The sequence below is a fragment of the Oncorhynchus clarkii genome, chromosome 18, assembly GCF_045791955.1.
Source record: "Oncorhynchus clarkii lewisi isolate Uvic-CL-2024 chromosome 18, UVic_Ocla_1.0, whole genome shotgun sequence".
NCBI classification, from domain to species: domain Eukaryota; kingdom Metazoa; phylum Chordata; class Actinopteri; order Salmoniformes; family Salmonidae; genus Oncorhynchus; species Oncorhynchus clarkii.
Genome location: NC_092164.1, coordinates 67,592,194 through 67,618,199, shown reverse-complemented (window position 1 = coordinate 67,618,199; position 26,006 = coordinate 67,592,194). Strand labels below are relative to the sequence as shown.

Below are 26,006 nucleotides of genomic sequence, written 5' to 3'. Positions count from 1 at the left end.
CTCCCCCTCTTCTCTGTCCTCTCTCTCTCCCTCCAATCCTCTCCTTTCTCATTCTCTCCTCCCCTCTCATCTTCTCTCTCCTCCTCTCTCCCCCTCTTCTCTCTCCTCTCTCCCTCCAATCCTCTCCTTTCTCCTTCTCTCCTCCCCTCTCATCTTCTCTCTCCTCCTCTCTCCCCCTCTTCTCTCTCCTCTCTCTCTCCCTCCAATCCTCTCCTTTCTCCTTCTCTCCTTCTCTCCTCTCCTCTTCTCTCTCCTCCCCTCCTCTCCTCTCTCCTCTCATCCTCTTCTTTCTCCTCCTCTCTTCTCCTTTCTCTCCTCTCCTCTCTCGTCATCTCCTCTCCTCTCTTCTCCTCTCTCCATTACTTTACACTCCATTAGTTTCCTCTATCCTTCTCTTCTCCCCTCTTCTCTTTCTCCGTGTGCCTTCCTCACCATCTTAAATAAGCATGCCCCATTCTGAAAATGTAGAACTAGGAACAGATATAGCCATTGGTTCACTCCAGACCTGTCTGCCCTTGACCAGCACAAAAACATCCTGTGGCGTTCTGCATTAGCATCGAACAGCCCCCACGATATGCAACTGTTCAGGGAAGTTAGGAACAAATATACACAGGCAGTTAGGAAAGTTAAGGGTAGCTTTTTCAAACAGAAATTTGCATCCTGTAGTACAAACTCAGAAAAGTTCTGGGACACTGTAAAGTCCATGGAGAATAAGAGCACCTCCTCCCAGCTGCCCACTGCTCTGAGGCTAGGAAACACTGTTACCACCGATATATCCACTATAATTGAAAATTTCAATAATCATTTTCTACGGCTGGCCATGCTTTCCACCTGGCTACCCCTACCCCGGTCAACTGCCCGGCACCCTCCATAGCAACCCCACCATTTCTCCTTCACCCAAATCCAGATAGCTTATGTTCTGAAAGAGCTGCAAAATCTGGACCCCTACAAATCAGCTGGGCTAGACAATCTGGACCCCTACAAATCAGCTGGGCTAGACAATCTGGACCCCTACAAATCAGCTGGGCTAGAAAATCTGGACCCCTACAAATCAGCTGGGCTAGACAATCTGTACCCCTACAAATCAGCCGGGCTAGACAATCTGGACCCTCTCTTTCTAAAATGATCTGCCGGAATTATTGCAACCCCTATTACTAGCCTGTTCAACCTCTCTTTCGTGTTGTCTGAGATTCCCAAAGATTGGAAAGCAGCTGCAGTCATCCCCCTCTTCAAAGGGGGGACACTCTAGACCCAAACTGCTACAGACCTATATCTATCCTACCCTGCCTTTCTAAGGTCTTCTAAAGCCAAGTTATCAAACAGATTACCAACCATTTTGAATCCCACCGTACATTCTCCACTATGCAATCTGGTTTCAGAGCTGGTCATGGGTGCACCTCAGCCACGCTCAAGGTCCTGAACGACATCATAACCGCCATCGATAAGAGACATTACTGTGCAGCCGTATTCATCGACCTGGCCAAGGCTTTCAACTCTGTCAATCACCATATTCTTATTTGCAGACTCGACAGCCTTGGTTTCTCAAATGATTGCCTCGCCTGGTTCACCAACAACTTCTCTGATAGAGTTCAGTGTGTCAAATCGGAGGGCCTGTTGTCCGGACCTCTGGCAGTCTCTATGGGGGTGCCACAGGGATCAATTCTCGGGCCGACTCTTTTCTCTGTATACATCAATGATGTCGCTCTTGGTGCTGGTGATTCCCTAATCCACCTCTACGCAGACAACACCATTCTGTATACTTCTGGCCCCTCTTTGGACACTGTGTTAACTAACCTCCAGACGAGCTTCAATGCCATACAACTCTTCTTCCGTGGCCCACAACTGCTCTTAAATGCAAGTAAAACTAAATGCATGCTCTTCAATCGATCACTGCCTTTGAATACGTGGACAACTACAAATACCTGGGTGTCTGGTTAGACTGTAAACTCACATTAAGCATCTCCAATCCAAAATTAAATCTAGAATCGGCTTCCTATATCGCAACAAAGTATCCTTCACTCATGCTGCCAAACATACCCTCATAAAACGGACCATCCTACCGATCCTCGACTTCGGCGATGTCATCTATAAAATAGCTTCCAACACTCTACTCAACAAATTGGATGCAGTCTATCACAGTGCCATCCGTTTTGTCACCAAAGCCCCATACACTACCCACCACTGCGACCTGTACGCTCTCGTTGGTTGGCCCTCGCTTCATACTCGTTGCCAAACTCACTGGCTACAGGTTATCTACAAGTCTCTGCTAGGTAAAGCCCCGCCTTATCTCAACTCACTGGTCACCATAGCAGCACCCACTCGTAGCACGCGCTCCAGCAGGTATATCTCACTGGTCATCCCCAAAGCCAATTCCTCATTTGGTCGCCTTTCCTTCCAGTTCTCTGCTGCCAATGACTGGAACGAACTGCAAAAATCACTGAAGCTGGAGACTCACATCTCCCTCACTAGCTTTACGCACCAGCTGTCAGAGTAGCTCACAGATCACTGCACCTGTACATAGCCCATCTGTAAATAGCCCATCCAACAACCTCATCCCCATACTGTATTTATCTTGCTCCTTTGCACCCCAGTATCTCTACTTACACATTCATCTTCTGCACATCTACCATCCCAGTGTTTAATTTCTATATTGTAATTACTTCGCCACCATGGCCTATTTATTGCCTTAATTTAACCTCTTACTTCTACCCCCTCCTTTTTCGAACATTCTGTTAAAAATCGCGCAACTTTTCAGCGTCCTGCTACTCATGCCAGGAATATAGTATATGCATATGATTAGTATGTGTGGATAGAAAACACTCTGAAGTTTCTAAAACTGGTTAAATCACGGCTGTGACTATAACAGATCGTGTGTTTCATTGAAAAACGCAAGAAAAACTGCTCTCTGAAAGCTAAAAATAATTTCCATAAGTCACTTTCATGGGTTGTTAAAAGGGGACAAAATGTAATATCGCCCTGCATGCAATTCATACAAATTCCACACGATGTCGCCATTGTCGTCATTTTCAATGGAATTTTTTGTTGGAAAATCCAACTATCTGGATTCCGTTTCTTCCGGTCTCCACCAGGATGTTTTCAATGTGGACATTGGCAGCCATTGATTTGCAGACGAGGAGCTATTGAATATACATCGCCCTGTAATCATTTTGATAGATTATAAACGTTTACTAATACCTAAAGTTGGATTACAAAAGGATTTCGAAGTGTTTTGTGAAAGTTTATCGTCAACTTTTTTAATTTTAAAAAATGACGCAGCGTTTAAAAACGATGTTTTTTTCTGAATGACACAGCTTCCATAGAAAGCTATTTTGGGTATATATGGACCGATTTAAACGAAAAAAAGACCCAATAGTGATGTTTATGGGGCATATAGGAGTGCCAAGAAAGAAGCTCGTCAAAGGTAATGAATGTTTTATATTTTATTTCTGCGTTTTGTGTAGCGCCGGCTAAGCTATATCTTTGTTTACATCGCATTCAGGCATTGTGGGGTGTTGCACGCTATCAGATAATAGCTTCTCATGCTTTCGCCGAAAAGCATTTTAAAAATCTGACTTGTTGGCTAGGTTCACAACAATACCCTGCTTGTGAATTTTGATGCACGTTTGAGTTTTAACGAGTACATTTAGCATTTAGCGTAGCGCATTTGCATTTCCAGGTGTCTACTTGAGACATCTGCGTCTCAAGTAGAAGAAAGAAGTTTTAACTCATTTAAACTCACTGTATATAGACCTTTTTGTTTTCTTTAGTTCTACTGTATTATTGACTGTATGTTTTTGTTTATTCCATGTGTAACTCTGTGTTGTTGTATGTGTCGAACTGCTATGCTTTATCTTGGCCAGGTCGCAATTGTAACTAGCTTACCAGGCATATATATAAAGCTGACATAAATACAACATATTAGTATAAAGACCAGTTATGACCCATCTGTCATAAGGCTACATACAAGTGCCATAACAGCCACAACAAAAGGCATGTAGGTTAGCTGTTATATCTTCCTGACCAATAGGAAGCCTTTATTTTCTATGGTACAGTAGGTCAGGGCGTGACTAGGGATTTAGTCTAGTTTATATTTTCTATGTGGGGGGTTCTTGTTTGTTTTTTTCTATGTTGGTGTTTTGGTATGTTTCCCAATTAGAGACAGCTGGCTATCGTTGTCTCTAATTGGGGATCATATTGAATTTATTATTATTTATATATATATTATTTAGTATTTATCATACTTAAGTAGCATTTTTCCACCTGTGTGTTATGGGATATCGTTTTGAGTAAGTGTATGTAGCACCTCTGTTGTCACGGTTTGTTGTTTCGTTTGTTTGTTTGTTTATTGTTTGTTTTGCTAAGTTTCACTATTTTACTTCTTATGGCTGGGGGTAACTTGCACGCCCAATTTTTCAGTTTTTGATTTGTTAAAAAAGTTTGAAATATCCAATAAATGTCGTTCCACTTCATGATTGTGTCCCACTTGTTGTTGATTCTTCACAAAAAAATACAGTTTTATATCTTTATGTTTGAAGCCTGAAATGTGGCAAAAGGTCGCAAAGTTCAAGGGGGCCGAATACTTTCGCAAGGCACTGTATTTATTTACTTTTCTGCTCTTTTGCACACCAGTATCTCTACCTGCACATGACCATCTAATCATTTATCACTCCAGTGTTAATCTGCTAAATTGTAATTATTCACCTACCTCCTCATGCCTTTTGCACACAATGTATATAGACTCTCTTTTTTCTTTTTTTTCTACTGTGTTATTGACTTGTTAATTGTTTACTCCATGTGTAACTCTGTGTTGTCTGTTCACACTGCTATGCTTTATCTTGGCCAGGTCGCAGTTGTTCTCAACTAGCCTACCTGGTTAAATAAAGGGTTAGGGTTATATATATATATAAATACCTGGTTAAATAAAGGTGAAATAAAAAATAAATAAAAAATACAATTATTGGAGTCCCCAGTGATGAACGCACACACACACACACACACACACACACACACACACACACACACACACACACACACACACACACACACACACACACACACACACACACACACACTCACGCACACACGCACACGCACACGCACACACACACACACACACACACACACACACACACACACACACCAAAAGTTGTTAAGGTCCCATACGTATGCTGTCCTAAATGTGGATTTCTCAGAAAGGACTCACACAGAAGTGTATGTGTGTGTGTCTAGATTCTCTATGCTGTCCTAAATGTGGATTGGTGATGAACCAGGCCAGGGCGGTGATGAACCAGGCCAGGGCGGTGATGAACCAGGCCAGGGCAGTGATGAAGTGTATGTGCGTGTGTCTAGATTAGTGGTTTCATTTCTCTAATTCACTACATTAAGGGCAACCCAGCTCCAAACATGTTCAGACAGGACAGGACAGCAGGATTAGGGTCAATTACATTTCAATTCCAGTCCATTCAGAAAGTAAACCAAAATTCCAATTCCAAATGTTTCTAATTGAAAAGCATTGAAGAGAATGTAATTGTACTTATTGAATTGTCTGGAATTTAAATGGAATTAAGCCCAACCCTGATGGCTAGAGCTGTACTAAAGCCTCTTATAAGACAGGCAGTGCACTCGGTAGTGTGCTTTCTCTGTAAACCATAATCACTACACATACGGATAATAGTGTATTCATTTAGAGTTAGGCCTGTATAGACTATGTATAGGTGTGTTAAAGACATGGCAAAGACACTGTAGGAAACCACAAGATTCATTTAAAAGACAAACATTTACACAAATAGCAGAGAGCAGAGTTGGTCCAATGAGGTACTTGAAATATGACATCGGGTGCTGTAGGTGTCATGGAGGGCAGGTAGTTTTCCCCCGGTGATGCGTTGTGCAGACCGCACCACCCTCTGGAGAGCCTTGTGGTTGAGGGCGGTGCAGTTGCCGTACCAGGCTGTGATACAGACCAACAGGATGCTCTCGATTGTGCATCTGTAAAAGTTTGTCAGGGTTTTGGGTGACAAGCCAAATTTCTTCAGCCTCCTGAAGAACGCTCTGTGTGGGTGGACCAATTCAGTTTGTCAGTGATGTGTACGCCGAGGAACTTAAAACTTTCCACCTTCTCCACTACTATCGATGTGGATAGGGGGGTGCTCCCTCTGTTGTTTCCTGAAATCCACGATCATCTCCTTTGTTTTGTTGACATTAAGTGAGAGGTTGGTTTCCTGACACCACACTCAGAGTGCCCTCACCTCCTCCCTGTAGGCCATCTCGTCGTTGTTGGTAATCAAGCCCACTACTGTTATGTCGTCTGCAAACTTGATGATTGAGTTGGAGGCGTGCATGGCCACACAGTCATGGTGAACAGGGAGTACAGGAGGGGGCTGAGTACACACCCTTGTGGGGCCCCAGTGTTGAGGGTCAGCAAAGTGGAGATGTTGTTTCCTACCTTCACTACCTGGGGACGGCCCGTCAGAAAGTCCAGGACCCAGTTGCACAGGGCAGGGTTGAGACCCAGGGCCTCCAGCTTGATGATGAGCTTGGAGGGTACTATAGTGTTGAATTCTGAGCTGTAGCTGCAGCCAATGAACAGCATTCGTACATAGGTATTCCTCTTGTCCAGATGGGTTAGGGCAGTGTGCAGTGTGATGGCGATTGCGTTGTCTGTGGACCTGTTGGGGCGGTATGCAAACTGGAGTGGGTCTAGGGTGACCGGTAAGGTGGAGGTGATATGATCCTTGACTAGCCTCTCAAAGCACTTCATGATGACAGAAGTGAGTACTACGGGGAGAGGGTCATTTAGTTCAGTAATCTTTGCCTTCTTGGGTACAGGAACTATGGTAGCCATCTTGAAGCATGTGGAGACAACAGACTGGGATAGGGAGCGATTGAATATGTCCGTAAGCACACCACCATGCTCTGAGGACGCGGCTAGGGATGCCGTCTGGACCAGCAGCCTTGCGAGGGTTAACAAGTTTAAATGTTTAACTCACGTCGGCCACGGAGAAGGAGAGGGAGGGCCCGCAGTGTTTGGTAGTGGGCCGCATCAGTGGCACTGTATTATCCTCAAAGCGGGCAAAGAAGGTGTTTAGTTTGTCTGGAAGCAAGACGTCGGTGTCCGTAACATGGCTGGTTTTCTTTTTGTAGTCCATGACTTCCTGTAGACACCGCCACATACGTCTCGTGTCTGAGCCGTTGAATTGTGACTCCACCTTGTCCCAGTACCGGCATTTCGACTTGTTTGATTGCCTTGCGGAGGAAATAACTACAGTGTTAATATTTAGCCATATTCCCAGACCTCTTTCCATGGTTAAATGCGGTGGATCGCACTTTCAGTTTTGTATGCATTGCAGAAGTTAGAGTAGCAGTGGTCGAGGGTATTACCCCCGCGCGTAGTGCAATCAATATGCTGCTAGAATTTAGGTAGCCTTGTTCTCAAATTTTATTTGTTAAAATCCTAAAACTACAATAAATTCAGCCTCAGGATATATGGTTTCCATTTAGCCCAGTGAAGTTCCTTGATGGCCGCCTTGGTGTCTGCTTCAGGGGGAATGGACACAGTTGTGACTATAACTGACGAGAATTCTCTTGGTAGGTAAAATGGCCGACAATTGATTGCAAGGAATTATAGGTTGGGTGAGCAGAAGGTCTTGAGTTCCTGTATGTTGTTATGATTACACCATGAGTCGTTAATCATAAAGCATTCCGACAACATATCCAGAGAGAGCCATGTTTCCGTGAAACAGAGAATGTTGCAATCTCTGATGTCTCTCTGGAAGGCAACCCTCGTTCGAATTCCGTCTACCTTGTTGTCAAGAGACTGGACATTGGCTAGTATTAATCTCTGGAGTGGTGGGCAATGTGCCCGTCTACGGAGCCTGACCAGGTGGCCGCTTCGCCTGCCCCTTCTGTGGCGCCGTTGTTATGGGTCGACTACTGGAATTAGATCCCATGTCCAGGGTGGAGGTCCAAACAGATGATCTGCTTCGGGAAAGTCGTTTTCCTGGTCGTAATGTTGGTGAGTTGACGTTGCTCTTATATCCAATATGTAATAAGACATGAGATTTCCTTGGTTAAATAAATACTGCATAGTTTCCTAAGAACTAGAAGTGAGGCGACAATCTCTGTCGACGCGATCATAGCCGTGTGTGTTAATGTGTGTGTGTCTGAGTGTGTATTCGTACGTGTGTGTGTGTGTGTGTGTGTGAGTGTGTGTGTGTGTGTGTGTGTGTTCGTGTGTGTGTGTGTGTGTGTGTGTGTGTGTGTGTGTGTGTGTGTGTGTGTGTGTGTGTGTGTGTGTGTGTGGGTGTGTGTGTGTGTGTGTGTGTGTGTGTGTGTGTGTGTGTGTTACAGAGGTTTGTTATCTAACTGTTATAATTAATTACAGTGAGGTACCATGTAATTTGATACTGAATTGATCTGCTTTTGATTAGAGAGACAAAGCTGAAGGATTGAAGAACACTAACAAAAAAGACGAGAGATATTAACAGAGAGTGGAAAGGGTTAATAATTAATGAATACATAATTAAACTAGAAAGAGAGAGAGAGAGATGGAGAAAATCACAGTCTACTTGAACAATACTCAATGTCATGTCGTGTGTGTAGGTGGCAGGGAAGTTGCAGGAGAATCAAACTTGGTGTAACAGAGTAGTTTAATAATAATCAGTTGTTCTGAGTAAGCATTTGAACTCAAAGTAGCCTAATATATCAGGCTAATATCTAATATATTCTAATGTATTCTAATGTATTGGTCATCTGCTTGTAGGTGTGGGTTGGGAGTGGTGTTTAGGGCTGTCCAGAGACAGAGCAGAACCCCGAAGACCCATCTACAGGTGGTTCATCATCACCCTGGTCTGGTTCATCACCCTGGTCTGGTTCATCACCCTGGTCTGGTTCATCATCACCCTGGTCTGGTTCATCATCCTGGTCTGGTTCATCACCTCCCTGGCATCATTCATCACCCTGGTCTGGTTCATCACCCTGGCCTGGTTCATCACCCTGGTCTGGTTCATCACCCTGGCCTGGTTCATCATCACCCTGGTCTGGTTCATCATCACCCTGGTCTGGTTCCTCATCACCCTGGTCTGGTTCATCACCTCCCTGGTCTGGTTCATCATCACCCTGGTCTGGTTCATCACCCTGGCCTATTCATCACCCTGGACTGGTTCATCATCACCCTGGTCTGGTTCATCATCCTGGCCTGGTTCATCACCCTGGCCTGGTTCATCACCCTGGTCTGGTTCATCACCCTGGCCTGGTTCATCATCACCCTGGTCTGGTTCATCATCACCCTGGTCTGGTTCCTCATCACCCTGGTCTGGTTCATCACCTCCCTGGTCTGGTTCATCATCACCCTGGTCTGGTTCATCACCCTGGCCTATTCATCACCCTGGTCTGGTTCATCACCACCCTGGCTTGGTTCATCACCCTGGTCTGGTTCATCACCCTGGCCTGGTTCATCACCCTGGTCTGGTTCATCATCCTGGCCTGGTTCATTACCCTGGCCTGGTTCATCATCACCCTGGTCTGGTTCATCACCCTGGTCTGGTTCATCATCCTGGCCTGGTTCATCACCCTGGCCTGGTTCATCATCACCCTGGTCTGGTTCATCACCCTGGTCTGGTTCATCATCCTGGCCTGGTTCATCACCCTGGCCTGGTTCATCACCCTGGCCTGGTTCATCACCCTGGTCTGGTTCATCACCCTGGTCTGGTTCATCGCCCTGGTCTGGTTCATCACTCTGGTCTGGTTCATCACCCTGGCCTGGTTCATCACCCTGGCCTGGTTCATCACCCTGGTCCGGTTCATCACCCTGGCCTGGTTCATCACCCTGGTCTGGTTCATCACCTCCCTGGCCTCATTCATCACCCTGGTCTGGTTCATCACCCTGGTCTGGTTCATCACCGATCCTGGCCTGGTTCATCACCCTGGCCTGGTTCATCACCCTGGTCTGGTTCATCACCCTCGCCTGGTTCATCATCATCCTGGTCTGGTTCATCATCACCCTGGTCTGGTTCCTCATCACCCTGGTCTGGTTCATCACCTCCCTGGTCTGGTTCATCATCACCCTGGTCTGGTTCATCACCGTGGCCTATTCATCACCCTGGCTTGGTTCATCACCACCCTGGCTTGGTTCATCACCCTGGTCTGGTTCATCACCCTGGCCTGGTTCATCACCCTGGTCTGGTTCATCATCCTGGCCTGGTTCATCACCCTGGCCTGGTTCATCATCACCCTGGTCTGGTTCATCACCCTGGTCTGGTTCATCATCCTGGCCTGGTTCATCACCCTGGCCTGGTTCATCATCACCCTGGTCTGGTTCATCACCCTGGTCTGGTTCATCATCCTGGCCTGGTTCATCACCCTGGCCTGGTTCATCACCCTGGCCTGGTTCATCACCCTGGTCTGGTTCATCACCCTCGTCTGGTTCATTGCCCTGGTCTGGTTCATCACTCTGGTCTGGTTCATCACCCTGGCCTGGTTCATCACCCTGGTCCGGTTCATCACCCTGGCCTGGTTCATCATCCTGGTCTGGTTCATCACCTCCCTGGCCTCATTCATCACCCTGGTCTGGTTCATCACCCTGGTCTGGTTCATCACCGATCCTGGCCTGGTTCATCACCCTGGCCTGGTTCATCACCCTGGCCTGGTCATCACCCTGGTCTGGTTCATCACCCTGGCCTGGTTCATCACCAGCCTGGTCTGGTTCATCACCCTGGCCTGGTTCATCACCACCCTGGTCTGGTTCATCACCCTGGCCTGGTTCATCACCGATCCTGCCCCCTCTCCCTAAAGCCCAAGCTCTTCTCACCAGCACCCAACCCACCGTCCGAGAACGCACACGTTGCTCTCTGACCTGCATCTCCCATCAACCTCCGCCATCATCTCCCTGAACCAGCTGCAGTGGCCAGGAAGAGGAAGACAGCTGAGGATCCTTTGGACACTGACGTTATGCAGCGGGTGGATGAGTTAAAGAAACAATGAGTTAAATATGATGAGTTAAATGAGTTATGATGAGTTAAATATGATGAGTTAAATGAGTTATGATGAGTTAAATATGATGAGTTAAATGAGTTATGATGAGTTAAATATGATGAGTTAAATGAGTTAGGATGAGTTAAATGTGATGAGTTAAATGAGTTATGATGAGTTAAAGAAGCGGCAGCAGCAGTAAACAGAAACAAAAGCCCAGCAAAGGCCGTCTACGTCGTCATGGTAACATGGGTCTATCCCCCCTGATAAATTTCTCCCGTTTGTCAGGGACATGAAAATGCTTCTTTTTACATTGTTTTTAACATTATTGCTATTTACCTCTTGTGATATTTCATCTGATTATGAATAAATACTCTACATGGCCAAAAGTATGTGGACACTCCTTCAAATTAGTGGATTCGGATATTTCAGACATACCTGTTGCTGACAGGTGTATAAAATCGAGCACACATCCATGCAATCTCCATAGACAAACAATGGCAGTAGAATGGCCCGTACTGAAGAGCTCAGTGACTTTCAACGTGGCACCTTTCGTCAAACTTCTGCCCTGCTAGAGCTGCCACGGTCAACTGTAAGTGCTGTTATTGTGAAGTGGAAATGTCTAGGAGCAACAACGGCTCAGCTGCGAAGTGGTAGGCCACACAAGCTCACAGAACGTGAGTGCTGAGTCGCTTTGGGCGTAAAAATGATCTGTTCTCGGGTTGCAACACTCATTACCGAGTTCCAAACTGCGTCTGGAAGCAACATCAGCACAATAGCTGTTCGTCGGGAGCTTCATTAAATGGGTATCCATGGCCGAGCAGCACCACACAAGCATAAGATCACCATGCGCAATGCCAAGCGTCAGCTGGAGTGGTGTAAAACTCACAGCCAATCTGAAGCAGTGGAAATGCATTCTCTGGAGTCACCAGACGAATCTGGGTTTGGCGGATGCCAGGAGAAAAACGCTACCTGCCCCAAATGCATAGTGCCAACTGTAAAAATTGGTGGAGGAGGAATAATGTTCTGGGCCTGTTTTTTCATGGTTTGGGCCAGGTCCCCTTAGTTCCAGTGAAGGGAAATCGAGATCGGTGTGGAAGAACTTGACTGGCTTGCACAGAGCCCTGACCTCATCCCCATCGAACACCTTTGGGAACAGTTTCATGAACAGCGAGGCCCAGCTTACAAAATGTAACATTCAATTTGCGGTAAATGTTTTAGCTAGATCCGTTACATCCACAGGGGGAGGGCAAACGTGATTTCTCTCGCCGAGCCAGTCAAAATGTGGAGGCTGGTGAATAAAGGTCGCAGTTTCAAAAAGTATCCCTGCTACCACACTGAGTAACCCTGCTGACTAGACAGATCTGTCTCTCTGCTACCACACTGAGTAACCCTGCTGATTAGATGGATCTGTCTCTCTGCTACCACACTGAGTAACCCTGCTGACTAGACGGATCTGTCTCTCTGCTACCACACTGAATAACCCTGCTGACTAGACGCTCTCTGCTACCACACTGAATAACCCTCGGTTACGACAGGCTCGTTTACGACAGGCTCGGTTACGACAGGCTCGGTTACGACAGGCTCGGTGACGACAGGCTCGGTGATGACAGGCTCGGTTACGACAGGCTCGGTTACGACAGGCTCGGTTACGACAGGCTCGGTGATGACAGGCTCGGTGATGACAGGCTCGTTTATGACAGGCTCGGTTACGACAGGCTCGGTTACGACAGGCTCGGTGATGACAGACTCGGTTACGACAGGCTCGGTTACGACAGGCTCGGTGATGACAGGCTCGTTTATGACAGGGTCGGTTATGACAGGCTCGGTTAGATCTCGGCTACAGTTAAAACACACTAAGAATAGACTAAATAACGAGGGAGAAAGAGAGATCTCTCAAAAGGAAAGCTTGGCAAGAAAAGATTGAGACTGTGCGATAGAGAGAAAGAGAGAGACACGAGAAGATGAAGAGAGGAGCGATAGAAGAGGGATGGACAGAGAAAATAGGAGACTCACAGCAGGAGGGTAGTGAGAAACAAAGGAAGGGATGAGACAACGTGAGAGAGATGAGATGGACCATCACAGCTGGTGTAGACCTGCCTCATATAACAGTGTGTGTGTGTGTGTGTGTGTGTGTGTGTGTGTGTGTGTGTGTGTGTGTGTGTGTGTGTGTGTGTGTGTGTGTGTGTGTGTGTGTGTGTGTGTGTGTGTGTGTGTAGAGCAGCATCATCTAACCACACTGCAGGAGAACTGATAGGCTTTTAGAAATATTACTTGTATGTGTCAGACACTGAGTCCATACTTAAAAGAGGAGAGTGGAGAGAGAAGGAGGGTGAGAGAGGAGGGCGAGAGAGAGAGGGGGAGAAGGAAGGGAGAGAGAGAGAGAGAGAGAAGGTAAAAGTACATGACATGACATGAGATCTCTCCCAAACCCCTGCTTCCATACAGTGTTATGAGAGGAGGAGTTCAGTGTTCAGCAGAGGATTGAGGCTGTGTGGACGGGTGTTTTATTGTTGTGTTAAACTAAGCTTGTAATCTACTCTGTCATGTGACAGTTATTAGGTCTTTATGTTTGAAACAGGAAGTGATCTGAATACCAACTATCTTATTAGGGTAGTAAAGACATGGAACACAGAAGAGAGTGAGAGACAGAGAGAGAGGGGGAGAGAGAGAGACAGAGAGAGAGAGAGAGAGAGAGAGAGAGAGAGAGAGAGAGAGAGAGAGACAGAGAGACAGAGAGACAGAAGGGGAGAGAGAGAGAAAGGGAAAGAGAGAGAGAGAGAGAGAGAGAGAGAGACAGAGAGAGAGAGAGAGAGAGAGAGAGAGAGAGAGAGAGACAGAGAGAGAGAGAGAGAGAGAGAGAGAGAGAGAGAGAGAGAGAGAGAAAGGAGAGAGAGAGAGAGAGAGAGAGAGAGAGAGAGAGACAGAGAGAGAGAGAGATTCTCAAGAGAAGACAGGCTATGTGCTCACTGCCCACACAATGAGGTGGAAACTGAGCTGCACTTCCTAACCTCCTGCAAAATGGATGACCATATTAGAGACACAGATTTCCCTCAGATTACACAGATCCACAAAGAATTTGAATTTTTTTTTTGATAAACTCCCATATCTACTGGGTGAAATACCAGTGTGCCATCACAGCAGCAAGATGTGTGACCTGTTGCCATGAGAAAAGTTCAACCAGTGAAGAACAAACAAACACCATTGTAAATACAACCCATTGTCACGTTCTGACCTTTATTTCCTTTGTTTTGTCATTATTTGTTTTGTTTCACTTTTGTTTATTATCTACCTCACTTGCTTTGGCAATGTAAACATATGTTTCCCATGCCAATAAAGCCCCTTGAATTGAATTGAGAGAGACAGAGAGACAGAGGAGGAGAGAGAGAGAGAGGAGGAGAGAGAGAGAGAGAGAGGAGGAGAGAGAGAGAGAGAGAGAGAGAGGACAGAGAGAGAGAGAGACAGAGGAGGAGAGAGCGAGAGAGGAAGAGAGAGAGAGAGAGAGACAGACAGAGACAGACAGAGAGCGAGAGACAGACAGATCCGTCTATTAATAACTACCACACTTAATAACCCTGCAGACTAGACTCGTCTCTCTCTCTCTGGGAAGCAGCGTTGACAGAAGTCATTATTTATTATTATTTATTTATTTATTATTTTAAGACACTAATGTCTACAGGTGTTCGGTCTTAATTTTGGCAAAATAATCCTGCAGCAATAGGATTCGAACGTTTCTTTTAATCGGTGGCTATTAGCCGGCCAAAAAAGATGCAACGTCTAACACTGTTAATGTAACCGTGTATTAGTGGGTTTTCAGTGAATTTATGTAAATCTCAGCAACAAAAGATCCTCTTCTCGAATGCAAAGCTGGAGCCCTGAGCTGGGTACAAATGATTCGACACATCTTACGTTTCTTATAGTTATACTTAACTCGTTGTTATCAGCCACGGAGCAGCACCCAAACAACAGTTTAAATTGGGTGAAAAATAGCAGCAAATAGCCAGAATACAACACAGGAACACAGAGCACACCGCCCTGAAGGCAATAGTATGGTAATAACAACAGCCTGTAATAATGAGACGCTGACATACTCTCTCCCCTGTGACCCCCCTCTCTCTCTCTCAATTCAATTCAAGGGCTTTATTGGCATGGGAAACATGTGTTAACATTGCCAAAGCAAGTGAGGTAGATAATATATAAAGTGAATATATAAAGTGAAAAACAATACAAATTAACAGTAAACATTACACATACCTGAAGTTTCAAAACAATAAAGACATTACAAATGTCATATTATATTTATATACAGTGTTTTAACAACGTACAAATGGTTAAAGGACACAAGATAAAATAAATAAGCATAAATATGGGTTGTATTTACAATGGTGTTTGATCTTCACTGGTTGCCCTTTTCTCGTGGCAACAGGTCGCGAATCTTGCTGCTGTGATGGCACACTGTGGAATTTCACCCAGTAGATATGGGAGTTTATCAAAATAGGATTTGTTTTCGAATTCTTTGTTGGTCTGTGTAATCTGAGGGAAATATGTCTCTCTAATATGGTCATACATTGGGCAGGAGGTTAGGAAGTGCAGCTCAGTTTCCACCTCATTTTGTGGGCAGTGAGCACATAGCCTGTCTTCTCTTGAGAGCCATGTCTGCCTACGGCGGCCTTTCTCAATAGCAAGGCTATGCTCACTGAGTCTGTACATAGTCAAAGCTTTCCTTAATTTTGGGTCAGTCACAGTGGTCAGGTATTCCGCCGCTGTGTACTCTCTGTGTAGGGCCAAATAGCATTCTAGTTTGCTCTGTTTTTTTTGTTAATTCTTTCCAATGTGTCAAGTAATTATCTTTTTGTTTTCTCATGATTTGGTTGGGTCTAATTGTGCTGTTGTCCTGGGGCTCTGTAGGGTGTGTTTGTGTTTGTGAACAGAGCCCCAGGACCAGCTTGCTTAGGGGACTCTTCTCCAGGTTCATCTCTCTGTAGGTGATGGCTTTGTTATGGAAGGTTTGGGAATCGCTTCCTTTTAGGTGGTTGTAGAATTTAACGGCTCTTTTCTGGAATTTGATAATTAGTGGGTATCGGCCTAATTCTGCTCTGCATGCATTATTTGGTGTTCTACGTTGTACACGGAGGATATTTTTGCAGAATTCTGCGTGCATAGTCTCAATTTGGTGTTTGTCCCATTTTGTGAAGTCTTGGTTGGTGAGCGGACCCCAGACCTCACAACCATAAAGGGCAATGGGCTCTATGACTGATTCAAGTATTTTTAGCCAAATCCTAATTGGTATGTTGAAATTTATGTTCCTTTTGATGGCATAGAATGCCCTTCTTGCCTTGTCTCTCAGATCGTTCACAGCTTTGTGGAAGTTACCTGTGGCGCTGATGTTTAGGCCAAGGTATGTATAGTTTTTTGTGTGCTCTAGGGCAACAGTGTCTAGATGGAATTTGTATTTGTGGTCCTGGTGACTGGACCTTTTTTGGAACACCATAATTTTGGTCTTACTGAGATTTACTGTCAGGCCCAGGTCTGACAGAATCTGTGCATAAGATCTAGGTGCTGCTGTAGGCCCTCCTTGGTTGGTGACAGAAGCACAGCAGACATTTGACATTTGACTTCGGATTCTAGCAGGGGGAGGCCGGGTGCTGCAGACTTTTCTATTGCCCGCGCCAATTCGTTGATATATATGTCGAAGAGGGTGGGGCTTAAGCTGCATCCCTGTCTAACCCCACGACCCTGTGTGAAAAAATGTGTGTTTTTTGCCAATTTTAACCACACACTTGTTGTTTGTGTACTGTCTTCAAAATTGGATTTGTTTTCAAATTCTTTGTTGGTCTCTGTAATCATACATTTGACAGAAGCTTGCTTGAGGGACTCTTCTCCAGGTTCATCTTTCTGTAGGGGGAATGGTTTGTTATGGAAGGTTTGGGAATCGCTTCCTTTTAGGGTGGTTGTAGAATTTAACGGCTCTTTTCTGGATTTTGAAAATTAGCGGGTATTGGCCTAATTCTGCTCTGCATGCATTATTTGGTGTTTTAGGTTGTAGGCTGTTTTGGCAGAATTCTGCTTGTAGAGTCCCATATTGTGAAGTCTTGGTTGGTGAGCGGACCCCAGACCTCACAACCATCAAGGGCAATGGGTTCTATAACTGATTCAAGTATTTTTAGCCAGATCCTAATTGGTATGTCAAAATTGATGTTCCTTTTGATGGCATAGAAGGCCCTTCTTGCCTTGTCTCTCAGATCGTTCACAGCTTTGTGGAAGTTACCTGTGGCGCTGATGTTTAGGCTAAGGTATGTATAGTTTTTTGTGTGCTCTAGGGCAACAGTGTCTAGATGGAATTTGTATTTGTGGTCCTGGTGACTGGACCTTTTTTGGAACACCATTATTTTTGTCTTACTGAGATTTACTGTCAGAGCCCAGGTCTGACAGAGTCTGTGCAGAATATCTAGGTGCTGCTGTAGGCCCTCCTCGGTTGGGGACAGAAGCACCAGATCATCAGCAAACAGCAGACATTTGACTTCAGATTCTAGTAGGGTGAGGCCGGGTGCTGCAGACTGTTCTAGTGCCCTCACCAATTTGTTGATATATATGTCGAAGAGGGTGGGGCTAAGCATAATTACTGTCTCGCCCCCCGTGGAAATACATGTGTGTTTTTTGCCAATTTTGGTTTGTATACATGGATTTTATAATGTTGTATGATTTAACCCAAACACCACTTTCCATCAGTTTGTATAGCAGACCCTCATGCCAAATTGAATCGAAGGCTTTTTTGAAATCAACAAAGCATGAGAAGACTTTGCCTTTGTTTTGGTTGGTTTGGTTGTCAATTAGGGTGTGCAGGGTGAATACATGGTCTGTTGTACGGTAATTTGGTAAAAAGCCAATTTGACATTTGCTCAGTACATTGTTTTCATTGAGGAAATGTACGAGTCTGCTGTTAATGATAATGCAGAGGATTTTCCCAAGGTTACTGTTGACACATATTCCACGGCAGTTATTGGGGTCAAATTTGTCTCCACTTTTGTGGATTGGGGTGATCAGTCCTTGGCTCCAAATATTGGGTAAGATGCCAGAGCTAAGGATGATGTTAATGAGTTTTAGTATAGCCAATTGGAATTTGTTGTCTGTATATTTGATCATTTCATTGAGGATACCATCAACACCACAGGCCTTTTTGGGTTGGAGGGTTTTTATTTTGTCTTGTAACTCATCCAATGTAATTGGAGAATCCAGTGGGTTCTGGTAGTCTTTAATAGTTGATTCTAAGATCTGTATTTGATCATGTATATGTTTTTGCTCTTTATTCTTTGTTATAGAGCCAAAAAGATTGGAGAAGTGGTTTACCCATACATCTCCATTTTGGATAGATAATTCTTCGTGTTGTTGTTTGTTTAGTGTTTTCCAATTTTCCCAGAAGTGGTTAGAGTCTATGGATTCTTCAATTGCATTGAGCTGATTTCTGACATGCTGTTCCTTCTTTTTCCGTATTGTATTTCTGTATTGTTTTAGTGATTCACCATAGTGAAGGCGTAGACTCAGGTTTTCCGGGTCACTATGTTTTTGGATGGACAGGTTTCTCAATTTCTTTCTTAGATTTTTGCATTCTTCATCAAACCATTTGTCATTATTGTTAATTTTCTTCGGTTTTCTATTTGAGATTTTTAGATTTGATAGGGAAGCTGAGAGGTCAAATATACTGTTAAGATTTTCTACTGCCAAGTTTACACCTTCACTATTACAGTGGAACGTTTTACCCAGGAAATTGTCTAAAAGGGATTGAATTTGTTGTTGCCTAATTGTTTTTTGGTAGGTTTCCAAACTGCATTCCTTCCATCTATAGCATTTCTTAATGTTACTCAGTTCCTTTGGCTTTGATGCCTCATGATTGAGAATTGCTCTGTTTAAGTAGACTGTGATTTGGCTGTGGTCTGATAGGGGTGTCAGTGGGCTGACTGTGAACGCTCTGAGAGACTCTGGGTTGAGGTCAGTGGTAAAGTAGTCTACAGTACTACTGCCAAGAGATGAGCTATAGGTGTACCTACCATAGGAGTCCCCTCGAAGCCTACCGATGACTATGAACATACCCAGCGTGCGACAGAGCTGCAGGAGTTGTGACCCGTTTTTGTTGGTTATGTTGTCATAGTTGTGCCTAGGGGGGCATATGTGGGAGGGAATGCTGTCACCTCCAGGCAGGTGTTTGTCCCCCTGTGTGCTGAGGGTGTCAGGTTCTTGTCCGGTTCTGGCATTTAGGTCGCCACAGACTAGTACATGTCCCTGGGCCTGGAAATGATTGATTTCCCCCTCCAGGATGGAGAAGCTGTCTTCATTAAAATATGGGGATTCTAGTGGGGGGATATAGGTAGCACACAGGAGGACATTTTTCTCTGTTAGGATAATTTCCTTTTGAATTTCTAGCCAAATGTAGAATGTTCCTGTTTTGATTAATTTAATGGAGTGAGTTAGGTCTGCTCTATACCAAATTAGCATACCCCCTGAGTCCCTTCCCTGTTTCACACCTGGTAGTTTGGTGGATGGGACTACCAGCTCTCTGTAACCTAGAGGGCAACCAGTGGGTCCGTCTCCTCTATACCAGGTTTCTTGCAGGATGACAATGTCTGTATTACCGATTTCTTTGGTGAAGTCCGGGTTTCTGCTCTTTAGGCCAAAGGCAGATGACCTCAGGCCTTGGATATTCCAGGATGATATAGTGAAGGCTTTTTGTTCCATAGAGTGTCCAATGTTGTTGGTCGTGGTTTGGCCTCAGGCCAGTAAGTGTGAGCAGAGCCTGCTGAGCATCTGGTACATGCCATTGGCTTGGGCGAGTGTGAGAGTGGGGGTTGGGACTGTTTGCCCGCTCACTACCTGGGCGTATGTGTGGCTTCCATGTTGAGGCCCTCTTTGCGGGGGTGGGGTGCATGGGGTGGGCAGGAGTGGCATAGGTCTGATCTGAGGGGGCCTAAATGGGGTGTGCGCATGGTTGACGTGGGGGGGTGTTGATTGGTTGGGGTGGGGGTGTGGATGTGTCTGGGTGTACTGTGGTTTGGATGTAATTCCTCTTGGCGTGGGTCCTCTATGTGTAGGTCCAGGGGGGGTCCTGCAGGTCTGGGAGGGTGTCTCGCTGGTCTGGGTGGGGTGTCTATTGATCTGTTGCTCCTGTGTGAAGTGTTGGGGATACGTTTCAGAGCGATGTTCTTTAGAGTCCGGGCAAAGGTGGGCACTGCTGCCTTGTAGAGGTGGACCTGGTCATAGAGGCTGTTCAAGTCCAGGGTGGAGTGGTGGGCCAGGAAAACATTTGGTTTTGAGGCACAGTCACGGGAAATACTTGCGTTTACCCGCTGTATTGTAGCAGGGTGGAGATAACCACTTGTGGGTTGGGGAAAGTAGAAGAAGCCTTTTCAATCACTCCCTTCAGTGCTGTGGCCACCCTTTCCTGCTGTGCTCTCAGGTCGTTTGTGCCTGTGTGTATTATTATGTGGCTGGGTGAACCTAGTTGGTCCTCAGACAGAAGGTCGAGGGCGCGCTGGGTGTTTGGACACCAGAGTTTAGACACACTGTGTTTGGGAAAAAGTTTTTTTTCTTCTATATATTTCCCATTTGAGTCCATAAGTAGTACAATCTGTGTCTTGTGTTTGTCCTCAGTGGGTGTGAGGGGGTTGTCAGAAGGGCTATCAGGGTGGCTGACAGGGGGGGTGCTGAGAGGGGGTGAGAGCCGCTGGGCTTGTGGTTCTTCATTTGTCTGTTCTGCTGTGATGTCGACTCTATGGTCAGGGTCTGGTGTGGACTGTTCTGCTATGGTGTCAGGACTTTTGTCAGGTGCTGAGGTGGGCTGTTCTGCTGGCTTCTCTGTGGGGGTGGCCACCTCTCTAGTGGGTTGTTCTCTGTCACACGCCGTCCCCCTCAACCTCTCCTCCGTCCCCCTCACCCTCTCCTCCATCCCCCTCAACCTCTCCTCCACCAGCAGTCTGATCCTCTCCTCTAGTGCTCTGTTCCTCTCCTGATTCTGCTCTTTCTCCTGTTGAAGTTGTCTCACCACAGTCCAGAGTGCAGATATGTCTCTGTCCACCTCCAGCTCTCCGGGTCTGGTTAAGGGGGTCTTGTTGTGCTGGACTGTTGTCTGGGTCTGTGCTGACTGAAGTGTAATCACCTGCTGTTCCAGCTCCACCTGTCTTACCTCCAGCTGGGTGAATTTGTCCTTCATTTCAACGAGGGAGTGGTAATCTGTGCTGGGAGGTTGACTCTCCGCTGGGGGTTGCTCGTCTGTGGGGTTACATAATGAAGAGGTCTGGTCTGACCCGCTCGGGGTGGGGGTATCTTTATCAAGGGAGAGCTTCTCCTGCTGGGCTAATTCTTTGATTAGGTGAAAGTCCATCTGAAACTGTTTGGGGTTACCCTGTACCATTACTGTTCCGGACTTAAAGATATTTATATTACCTGACTCAGAGTCCTCGTTATCAAGTATTCTGAGTTTCCACCCCTCGTTAACCCCCCCTCTCTTAACAAAGGGGCAGTGTGCTAATATAGCACTGTGCCATGCCAGGGGATGGTTTGTGTGGAAGATAAGGTTGCTGATGTTCCCATTTTTGTAATAGTCAGCAAAAAGTGTTTCTTGATTTTCCATAAGGAGCTTCATTTTGTAATCTTTTCTTGCCTTATCATTCTTTACATGCACAGGGTGCTGCATTTTAATTACCTCTGAACAGCGGGAGGCAGCTTCTAAGGCCTCTCCATTTGGTTGGAGTAGACTGTGTGACTCCCCTGCCATTGTTGGGCTAATGGGCTTTGACACCTCTCACTTGACACGTCAGTGCTAGTTGAAGCTGTATCAAGCTTGGTAGAATTATGTTAGAATTCAGTCGTTACAAAGTAACGTTGTGTATTTTTCTTCTTGGCTTTTGGAAATAAAATATAGTTTCAGACTAAACATTACTCACTCAGTTCCAGGTTGGATGGTGTTTTCAGGTTTCTGTTGTTTTCCAGAGAATGTTCTGTATGTGAACCTTCCAGGTGATTCCGTAAACCCGTCCAAAATCAGGTTGTAGGTTTTAAATTTTGATTTGAAGTAGGGGTTATGTTGTAGAGGGTAGAATGTGTTCCTAACAAAAAATCCAAGTTTATCTAACTCCTAATCTATATTTTTTAAAGAAAATGCTGAAAAATGCAGGAGCTCTGATCCTGACCTCTGCTCTGCTCTCTCTCTCTCTCTCTCTCTCTCTCTCTCTCTGTCTCCGCTCTCTCTCTCTCTCTCTCTCTCTCTCCGCTCCTCTCTCTCTCTCTCTCTCCGTTCCTCTATCTCTCTCCCTTTCTCATTGTTCGTCACCAAACTTTTCCTGGATGGTTGGGAGAAGTTGCTCTCAGAGAATGTGTTGGTAGCATTCTTTATTCATGGCTGTGTTCTTAGGCAAAATTGTGAGTGAGCCCACTCCCTTGGCTGAGAAGCAACCCCACACATGAAAGGTCTCAGGATGCTTTACTGTTGGCATGACACAGGACTGATGGTAGCGCTCACCTTGTCTTCTCCGGACAAGCTTTTTTCCAGATACCACAAACAATCGGAAAGGTGATTCATCAGAGAAAATGACTTTACCCCAGTCCCCTCAGCAGTCCAATCCCTGTACCTTTTGCAGAATATCAGTCTGAACCTGATGTTTTTCCTGGAGAGAAGTGGCTTCTTTGCTGCCCTTCTTGACACCAGGCCATCCTCCAAAAGTCTTCGCCTCACTGTGCGTGCAGATGCACTCACACCTGCCTGCTGCCATTCCTGAGCAAGCTCTGTACTGGTCGTGTCCTGATCCAGCAGCTGAATCAACTTAACTTAATTAAGGAGTCCTGGTGCTTGCTGGACTTTCTTTGGCGCCCTGAAGCCTTCTTCACAACAATTGAACCGCTCTCAATGAAGTTCTTGATGATCCGATAAATGTTTGATTTAGGTGCAATCTTACTGGCATCAATATCCTTGCCTGTGAAGCCCTTTTTGTGCGAAGCAATAATGACCGCACGTGTTTCCTTGCAGGTAACCATGGTTGACAGAGGAAGAACAATGATTCCAAGCATTGGCTTCCTTTTGAAGCTTCCAGTCTTTTATTCGAACTCAGTCAGCATGTCAGAGTGATCTCCAGCCTTCCAGTCCTCGTCAACACTCACACCTGTGTTAACGAGAGAATCACTGACATGATGTCAGCTGGTCCTTTTGTGGCAGGGCTGAAAATGCAGTGGAAATGTTTTTTGGGGGATTCAATTCATTTGCATGGCAAAAAGGGACTTTGCAATTAATTGCAATTCATCTGATCACTCTTCATAACATTCTGGAGTATATGCAAATTGCCATCATACAAACTGAGGCAGCAAACTTTGTGAAAATTAATATTTGCGTCATTCTCAAAACTTTTGGCCACGACTGTACTTACTATGAGTGAGATATGTGGTTGTCCTACCTCGCTAGCTGAAGATGATGATGCAATAACTGTAAGTTGTTCTGGATAAAAGTGTCTGCTAAATTACTAAAATCCTAAATGTGATCGATCGGGCAAATCAGGAAACAGCCCCAGGGTGCTACTTGATCTGACCTACCCCATCAACCAATCAGTGGATCTGTCACTGGGAGCCTCTACAGCAACACTCAACCTGATTGGTTTCTTATGAATTACACACCTAGAGAGCCTGTCAGAGAGAGAAATGCCACAGAGCTTTATCAAAATGGCCTCACTAATGGAAATGGGCCTTGGGTTGTTTGTTTGTTTCTCTCTATATGCCCCCCCCCTGCAAACCTTTATTTAACTAGGCAAGTCAGTTAAGAACAAATTATTTTTACAATGATGTCTAGGAACACTGGGTTAACTGCCTGTTCAGGGGCAGAACGACAGATTTGTATTTTGTCAACTCGGGGATTCAATTGAGCAACCTTTCAATTGCTGTCCCAAAACTCTAACCACTAGGCTACTAGCCTCCTCCTCTACACTCTAACCACTAGGCTACCTGCCTCCTCTCCACTCTCTAACCACTAGGATACCTGCCTCCTCTACACTCTAACCACTAGGCTACCTGCCGCCCCCTACACTCTAACCAGAGAGAGAGAGAGAGAGAGAGAGAGAGAGAGAGATAGAGGGAGGAGAAGTATATAGTATATAGACTCTGTACCGTAACACCCTGTATATAGTCTCCACATTGACTCTGTACCGTAACACCCTGTATATAGCCTCCTGTACTGTAATACACTGACTCTGTACCGTAACACCCTGTATATAGCCTCCACGTTGACTTGACCTAACACCCTGTACCGGTACTCCCTGTATATAGCCTCCACATTGACTCTGTACCGTAACACCCTGTATATAGCCTCCACATTGACTCTGTACCGTAATACCCTGTATATAGTCTCCACATTGACTCTGTAGTACCCCCTGTATATAGCCTCCACATTGACTCTGTACCGTAATACCCTGTATATATCCTCCACATTGACTCTGTACCGTAATACCCCCTGTATATAGCCTCCACATTGACTCTGTACCGTAATACCCTGTATATATCCTCCACATTGACTCTGTACTCTGTAATACCCTGTATATAGCCTCCACATTGACTCTGTACCGTAATACCCTGTATATAGCTTCGCTATTGTTATTTTACTGCTTCTCTTTAATCATTTATTTTTAGGAATTTTCTTAAAACTTCATTACTGTTTAAGGGCTTGTAATTAAACATTTCACTGTAAGGTCTCCTACATCTGTTCTTATCTTCCTTCTGCTCTCCTCCCTCTGCTCTCCTCCCTCTCTTCCCCTCTCTACTCTTCTCCTCCCTCTCTTCTCCTCCCTCTCTCAAATGGATAGTGAGAGAGATGGAGAGAAAGAGAAGGAGAGAGAGTGTGACAAAATCTCTGACCTAGCAGGAATGGAGATTCTGCTCTGACCTAGCAGGAATGGTGAGAGATTCTGCTCTGACCTAGCAGGAATGGTGAGAGATTCTGCTCTGACCTAGCAGGAATGGTGAGAGATTCCAAGCAGAGGAAGGAGGGAACAAGTAGGGGTCAGAAGTATATCATGTACAGTATTACCCAACAAGGAGAAGAGAAAGAGAGAGTAGACTGAGGTCATAGGAAGGAAGGAAGGAAGGAAGGAAGGAAGGAAGGAAGGAAGGAGGGAGGGAAGGAAGGAAGGAGGGAAGGGAAGGAGGGACGGAAGGAAGGAGGGACGGAGGGAAGGAAGGAAGGAGGGAGGGAGGGAGGGAGGAAGGAAGGAAGGAAGGAAGGAAGGAAGGAAGGAAGGAAGGAAGGAATGACGGAAGGAAGGAAGGAAGGGAAGGAAGGAAGGAAGGAAGGAAGGAAGGAAGGAAGGAAGGAAGGAAGGAAGGAAGGAAGGAAGGAAGGAAGGAAGGAAGGAAGGAAGGAAGGAAGGAAGGAAGGAAGGAAGGAAGGAAGGAAGGAGATGGAACAGTATTATTAACCAGACATGTGAGAGAAAACATGAGCGATGGAAAGTGTGGAAGAGTGCTCATCCAAGCCCGAGTACGAACAGCAACCTCATCAATAAGAATAATGTACTGTGTTCGCCTGTGATTTCTCCCACCTTGCTGGTTGAGCAACAGGACTCTTCTTTTACAGTAGCTCCACTGCCCCAAAATGGCCGTCAACAACTCAAAAAACAACCAGTTGAAAACAGAGAAACCAGAGTGAAACTGACCTTGCTGGTTGAACAACAGGGTGTTTGTTGAACAACAGGGGCCTAACTCCACCGTTCCAACAACTACCCCTCCCCCAATCCACTACAACGCAACAACACTGAATCCCACCTTGCTGGTTGAGCAACAGGACCCTCCTTCTATTATAACTCCACTGCCCCAAAATGGCCGTCAGCAACTCACAAAACAACCCGTTGAAAACAGTGAGACCACAGTGCAACTGACCTTGCTGGTTGAGCTGCAGGGTACTCTTGCTCCACTGCGACAGCCCCACAATGGCCACCATCTTGGCTCCAAGGCTGGATCGTCTCTTCTTGTTCCCGGTCAGCGTTCCCGCCTCTCCCTGCCCACCGCCGCTGCCGGGA

At 45.7% G+C, this 26,006-nt stretch overlaps 1 protein-coding gene across 1 annotated transcript in view; it reads right to left on the bottom strand.

The window, feature by feature from the left end:
* LOC139372783 (regulating synaptic membrane exocytosis protein 3-like) overlaps positions 1-26,006 on the bottom strand; it is a 67,614-nt gene that overhangs the window by 23,635 nt on the left and 17,973 nt on the right. Inside the window, exon 2 of the mRNA XM_071112587.1 lies at positions 25,867-26,006. This exon is cut by the window's right edge and continues 188 nt beyond it. Coding sequence (XP_070968688.1) covers positions 25,867-26,006 — 140 coding nt within the window. The remainder of the gene's footprint in view (positions 1-25,866) is intronic.